The sequence below is a fragment of the Euphorbia lathyris genome, chromosome 5 (genome assembly GCF_963576675.1).
Source record: "Euphorbia lathyris chromosome 5, ddEupLath1.1, whole genome shotgun sequence".
In the NCBI taxonomy this organism is placed as follows: domain Eukaryota; kingdom Viridiplantae; phylum Streptophyta; class Magnoliopsida; order Malpighiales; family Euphorbiaceae; genus Euphorbia; species Euphorbia lathyris.
This window is the reverse complement of record NC_088914.1, coordinates 24,634,616-24,641,336: the sequence shown is the minus strand read 5'-3', so window position 1 is coordinate 24,641,336 and position 6,721 is coordinate 24,634,616. Positions and strand designations below refer to the sequence as shown.

General features: G+C 38.0%; 1 protein-coding gene across 1 annotated transcript; it reads right to left on the bottom strand.

The window, feature by feature from the left end:
- Positions 1-330: 330 nt before the first annotated feature.
- LOC136229157 (110 kDa U5 small nuclear ribonucleoprotein component CLO) lies at positions 331-6,241 on the bottom strand. Its single transcript, XM_066017742.1, has 11 exons — positions 5,986-6,241; positions 4,792-5,547; positions 4,414-4,482; positions 3,135-4,331; positions 2,927-3,025; positions 2,657-2,815; positions 2,386-2,471; positions 2,107-2,305; positions 1,883-1,993; positions 859-1,065; positions 331-733 (listed from the first exon to the last, which is right to left on the bottom strand). The coding sequence occupies exons 2-11, from the start codon at positions 5,533-5,535 to the stop codon at positions 635-637; spliced, it is 2,970 nt and encodes a 989-aa protein (XP_065873814.1). The 5' UTR covers positions 5,536-5,547; positions 5,986-6,241; the 3' UTR covers positions 331-634.
- Positions 6,242-6,721: the final 480 nt, after the last annotated feature.

The following is a 6,721-nucleotide window of genomic DNA, read 5'->3' as shown; positions in this document are numbered from 1 at the left end:
GGTTCACCAACACCCCCTTTCATCGCACCGTCCGATCCGTTGATACGTTATATGAGTCCAAAATCTACATAAGGCTCATCTTAGGGCTCCACCCACATAAAGCCTTTGTACCGGACACGTTTGGCGCTCCGTGGTTCCAATCTTATTACGGATGAGTTGGTTTCATTAGAGGTTCCAATCTTATTCTGTTTCCATGGTTTGTATTAATAGGCATTTCAGAAATAACGAAAGGCACAATAGTATGTTAAAACAGATAATATTATATCACAATAATTATTTATGTGATCTATATAAAATATATAATATAAAAGAAACAAAAAATGATAATCGTATCAATGTAAATCGGGCAATATCTGACCAGAAACTGTATTAGTTCAAAATCTTGGACCATACAACAAAAAGTAAAAATTATGTCAAAATTTAGAACTATGTAAACATGTCAATTAATTTTCCTATAATTCAGATTATCAATATTACAACAAAAATATATCCAACTCTCCACACCTTCCCTTGTAGTTGAAGAACATTAGACGTGAAGATGAGGAGGTCTAGTTTGGTCTTGTTAGCAGGCAGCATTATCCATCTGCTGCCACATTCCTTTTAGCTAAGTGCATGAGGACTTGTATCACAACAATCATATCATTTGCAGATGGATATCAGCTGCTTGCTGAGCCAGCTCCACCACCATAGCTTCATCAAAGAACTTGTTTATGCTCACATCTTCGCTCATTCCCTGGATTTTCAATTCAAACCATAAACATTAACGATTAGCTGTGTGCTTCATCTTATTCTACAATGCAATTTTAAGAGAGCTTGACAAATTATCAATCTATAAGACAGAGAGAGTGCTGGTTATACCTTGCGACGCCTAGTTTTCACCATAAACTCACGAGCAAGGTGCTGGATTGGTGCTGGTTCAAGTGGCCGCAAAACTATGCTCTTGTCAAGGGGATCTCCAGGGACTATAGCCCAATGATCAAACACCGAGAGGCAAAATGCTTGTCCTTGGGTATGGTATCTCAAGTCTGTCTCGAAACCAAATGACTCGATCACAGGTAGAAATGCCTGAAGAAGTTGCAAAAGTGAAAGGAAATAAATAAATGAGAAAACAAATTCAAGCATGCATTAGTGTAATGATGAATGAACACAAGTTTATCATATCTGAAAGCCACCACCACAACTCATATAATCAATGAACAAAAATTCTGCAGCAACAAGATATGTTTGTCATATTTGAAAGCCAGTTGTCAAACCAATGGATAAAGATTTAGTAGCAACAAGACTAAACCAACTGAGAAGATAGGCTGAATACATCAGCGGTACCCTGAATTTGGCCTGAAAAACCGATTGCCCCATTAAACTTTAAGGATGTCTCACTAGCCCCTTCAACTTGCTTAGTGTGTGACATGATTAACCCCCTATTGTTCACTTTAACCAAGTTCACTTTAAACAAGTTCAGAAGACCATTAGGTCATAAGTAATTTCGGCGGGGGAAGGGGGGTGTAGGTCATTTTAAGTAAGTTTATGGGCTTAATGAGACAACTCAAAAGTTGAGGGGGCAATTGGTTTTTTGGGCCAAGTTCAGGGGGGCCTGATGTATTTAGCCAAGAAGATATTTTCTGAGACTAAAAAATAAGACCTATAAATTTCAGTTCGGTTATGGAAAAATAAGACAATTATACATCAGGGAAAAAAAAATATTACACCAGATATAATTAACATATAGTGAAGGGAAAAGCTATAAGAGAATCAGCTCAATATAAATTGCTGGCACAGCTTTGTGATTTCTGAAATACCCTATTATGGTTCTAATATTTAGCATTCAATTATCTGCAGATAGTCTCTCATGAAATAATGAACAATGGAAACTTAGTCATCAAACCTTCACAATGTAAGCCGGAGTCCCAGGCTGAGGAACATCTGCTGTAACATGTCCACGTCTGCGAGATAGCACAGTATATATTGCAGACAGGCAATCTATTGGTGTTTGAATCTGAAACAACATTGTCAAGAATTAACAGCACAGTCAAAGCAAAACAAAGCAACTGATTAATTAAGTCACCTAAAAATTCAAGCAAGTGTTACATTAAAGTAGCAACTATATACCTCCACATAATATACTGGTTCCATAAGTCGAGGTGTTGCCATCAGAAAAGCCGAATATGCTACACGTCGAGCTGTGGGGATAATTTGACCAGATCCTCTATGCAGAGGTTCCGGTGCAATTCTAGCATCAACTATTTTGAACTTAACATTTCTGATTGGTTCATCACAGAGTGGTCCTTCTCGTGCACCCCACTGAAACCTGATGAAAGAGCAGATGACATTTAATTGCAGGAATTAAGATATAGTATCAGGAATTAGTGAAGATAAATCCTTGTTTACCCTTGGACAATGGAATCCTTGATAGCACCCAGCAACCCTTTATCAACTTCAGTAGGAAGTGTATCATCTAACAAAATGTTAGGTCCCTGCAAGTATCACATTTATCAAACACAAGTGTCATGGTTGGTGGTGTTGCATTTGAGCATGATCATATGCTTATGCATTTTAATGCAATGACACAAACAGCTCAGATTGCAAAGGATAATTTATTAATTTGGAAAAGGTAAAATCACAAAGCTCGATCAGGAATTATTTAAAGCATATACAGTACCTGCTTATCAGGACCAAATGCCCAAATGGATCGTGCAGCAAGCAAATCCCAGTCGTATTTTGTCTTGAAGAAGTCACCAAGAGCTTTTCGGTTCCAATCAATGCTTACAACACCATTCTCAATGTCTTCAGCAAGCCCTTTCTCCAATGGCTCAGCAATCTAAAATAGAAAACTTCAGATAGCTACACAAACATAGCAAAACTAAATATAAATAAAAATCCTACAGTCTACTCAATGAGACTACAATAAAATAATTATCAACTGCCATACCATTGTTATTTTATTTTTCTTGTTGGGTGTTTCTGCAAAACATTTCATTGACGAGGACTCCACCACTGTTTCACAAAACGAGACTACAGGATCTGCAACCTAATTTTCAAAAGGGCGCATAAAATAGAATAAACAAATTGAAAGAGGGAAAATTTGGAAGAGAATAAATAAAAATACATAAAGGAATAACAAGATGAGGCGTTCATACCTTGACTTCCACTTCAGAATACAACTCTCTAAGATCTTTCATTATAGAATCCAAATATAACTCTCCAGTACCCAGAATGGTATGCTCTCCAGACTCCTCAACTTTGGTAATAGCTAGAGGATAGCTTTTACTGATTTTCCTAAGACCCTCCACCATTTTTGGCAGCTCACTTGGATTTAGAGGCTCTGTAGCAGTTTTCACCACTGGAAGAGTATTGAACTGGAGAGGCCTGAATATGTATACATCTTCTTGATCGTATTTCTCATTACAAAGTGTTGCAGTTTTCATTATTGAAGCATCCACACCTTCAATCAGAACCCAGGAGCCCGGAGGTGCCATGCTTATAGGTAATCTATACCGAGCTTGATATACCCATAGTTTTGTCACTTCTTTTACAGTCATGTCCTCCTCATCATCTGGCGAATAGCCTTCTCCTAGTACTCTTACAGATTGCCCTGTCATAATTTGACCACTGTAGACCCTGCCAAAAGCATCAAAGGAACTGCAATCGGGCTTAGGATATAGTTTGGTCACATTGACCATTAAGGGGCCGGAAGCATCACAATCTACCATGGCATTGTAAATCATAGAATCTTTGGGCCCTGTATATATATGCTCAACCTTCTTAGCTGCAGCACTCTTAGCAGAAGGAATATGCTGAACCAGCATATCAGTGAAGCCCGAGGCTGAACCAAAAACTCTACTGCATGCCAACCTTAGCAAAGGCTTAACATTTAATTTATAAGCCACATTTGGAAGAGTGACACCAAGCTCAGCAAGAGTGGACTCCACACTCTTCTTATGCTCCCCAATCACTTGACTATATATTTTGTAGAGGGGCTCCAGCACAAATTGGACAAATGATCTCTCCCCTCCACTTGCAGGGGGCTTCTTCTTGAAAGCCCTGGTATCTGGATGATAATACATATCTCCCCAAAGACGAGTGGCAAACTTGTCAGCATCAAATGGGATGCCATGGAGTTTGAGATATAGCTTAGCAAAGGATTGCAAAGTAAAGGACCACCCTGCAGTACCACTGGCAAAACAAACATTTCCAGCAAGTGGGTCTATAATTTGCACATTTCCAGCAGTGGAAGAGGCAGCAGTTATGTGGTTATTGAGGACTTCCAGAGTATGCCTAATCTTATGATAAGCATCCTTTGGCGGCAACTTAAGTTCTGTTATCAGCCTGTCAACCTTCAATGAAAAATAAAATAGGTTACACTAAAATATGAGAGATAACATAGAGATGAAAAGAGAGGACAGTTGCAGATGTTACTTTATTGATGACAACTACAATAGGCAGTCGCTCCTGGATTGCATGGCGTATGGCCCTCTCTGTGTTAACCTGCACAATCAGAATGCCAAAATGACCAAATAGCAAAAACATGTTCAAAAACATATTATAAAAAGCAACTATATCAAATTAAACAGGATCCCTTTGTCGCTGTAATCTGCCTAAATACAGTTAACATGTCTCAAAGTTAAATTCAGTATAAGCATACATGCATATCAGTATCCATTAACATTCATAGACAATCAAAATGTGCTCACAAGTTTATCAGAAAAGAAGGAAAGCCAAAGAAAATTTCCTTTTAGGCTACTGGTAAGTTGCAATATAAATCTACAAAAACTATAACCCAACAATGTCACTCACCATCACTCCTTCTGCAGCATCCACTATCAATACAGCACCATCAGCCAGTCTGAGAGCAGCAGTCATTTCATCAGAGAAATTGACATGACCAGGGGTGTCCATGATGTTACATAGGTATGATTTAGAATTGCTATCTTCAAGAACAAGAGACATTGGAACTGCCTTAATGGATATCCTTCTTTCTTGCTCATCAATCCTTGTATCAGTGTATCTCATGTGCTTCTCACTATTTGAGTCAAATGTAGGCATATGATGTGTTTGCTCAACCAACATATCCATGAATAATGTTTTCCCATGTTGTAGATGGCCCACAAGAGCAACATTGCGAACCAAAGAGGGATTTGACATTAGACCAACAAGAAATTGTGTGGATACATAGGTTGAGGAATCCTTAACCCCAACCTCAAACTTTATGTTCCTAACAGGTTTAATTATAGGTTGCTCGAGAGGCTGTTCATCTTCGTCCATAACTAATGTTTCTACATCTTCACCATAAACCTCTTCTGCAGTTGGATAATATTTCTTGTCCTCAGCAAGGACAATCTGACTATCCATATCAACGTCGGTAGAGGTAGTAAGCCACCCGTTGGAAGCATTAATTGCCTCATCACCATCGGATGCATCCTCATCTTCTTGAGGCTTGTCTGGAAGTTCTTCATCTTCTTCATCCCTATCACTCTCTTGGTCTGACTCAATTTCAGGACCTATGTAGTTTCCAAACTCATCATAGAGATTATCATCCATGTTGTCTCAGACCTGCCACAAATTGTATGCAATTAGTGACTTAATTGGTAACTAAACTGCAATCACCAATGCTTTAACTTTTATACTTTCAATAAAGATAAAACAAATGCACATTCCTTGAAAATGAAAGAAGCGGAAAAATTCTCCTATAGCGAATTCGCAGCTGAGCTTTTTGTTTTCTCTATTCATCCCTTTTGGGTTAAGCTGTTTCTGTAAAAATTAAGTCAAATCGAGTAGCAAACCTTTTTTATTCCGCCTCTTTCTATCTTCAGATGTAGGACAATAAGCACATAATAATTGGTTTAACAAAATAAGTTCCAACCTAATTGCTTTAATAAAATAAGCTAAAACCCAACTGAAACAAAGAAGTAAAGAAATAAAAACCAATAAGGCACGGAAACGAAACCCAGGCAAAAACCTAAGGTGTTAAGTGCTTCATATTATCCGTACCTTTCCAAACAGAAAAGAGGCTTCTCGAATCAGCTAGCTTTTGCCCTTATACCTACAGCAAAAAGAAACGTCTCTTAAACCTAGATTTTGAGTGGCATTTCCCCCAGAAGGAAGTTATGTCTCCGGCTCAAAAATGAAGAAATAAGCTGGAACGGCCAAGTCAAGTGAACACTTAAAGACGCCGGAGAAGGACAGAATGTGCGAGAGAGCCGAAGGATGCTACAAGTAGAAGTAGGGGTGCATCGTCGGTTAATACTACTAATAGTCTATTAAATTAAATTCACCTTGTTTAACATTTTTTGGGTTTAGAAACACTAATTCAATTATTGGGTAAATTACACTCATGGCTACTGAATTTTATCCATTTTAATATTGTGGTAACTGAACTTCAATTCTTCACGGTATAGTCATTAAACTTTACACTTTGTTACACCGGTGACCGTTGATCAACCTTTCAACCGTTAACTCCCCTTTTAACCAGCTGTCTCTCCCATTTCACACTTCTAAAACCTAAAATCCATATTTTACCCCTTTTTTCTCTCTCTCATCTCTTTCTTTATCTGACTCTTCTTCTGGTCTTTATTTGTATATATATATATATATATATATATATATATAAACTGATGCATAAGCTCGTGTAATGTAATTTTCAGAATGATGGAATCTGGTTTGTTATCAAAAGAAGTGGCGAGAAAAGTACACGAGAAGAAACAGAAAAAGATTCAGCAGAAGCTGC

Bases quoted from the DNA above. Each gene is read 5' to 3' on its own strand.
- LOC136229157 (XM_066017742.1), bottom strand. From the start codon at position 5,535: ATGGATGATAATCTCTATGATGAGTTTGGAAACTACATAGGTCCTGAA. The intron at 4,483-4,791 runs GTGAGTGACATT...CTGATTGTGCAG, and splicing joins ATGCTGCAGAAGGAGTGATG to GTTAACACAGAGAGGGCCAT. The intron at 4,332-4,413 runs GTAACATCTGCA...TTTTCATTGAAG, and splicing joins TTGTAGTTGTCATCAATAAA to GTTGACAGGCTGATAACAGA.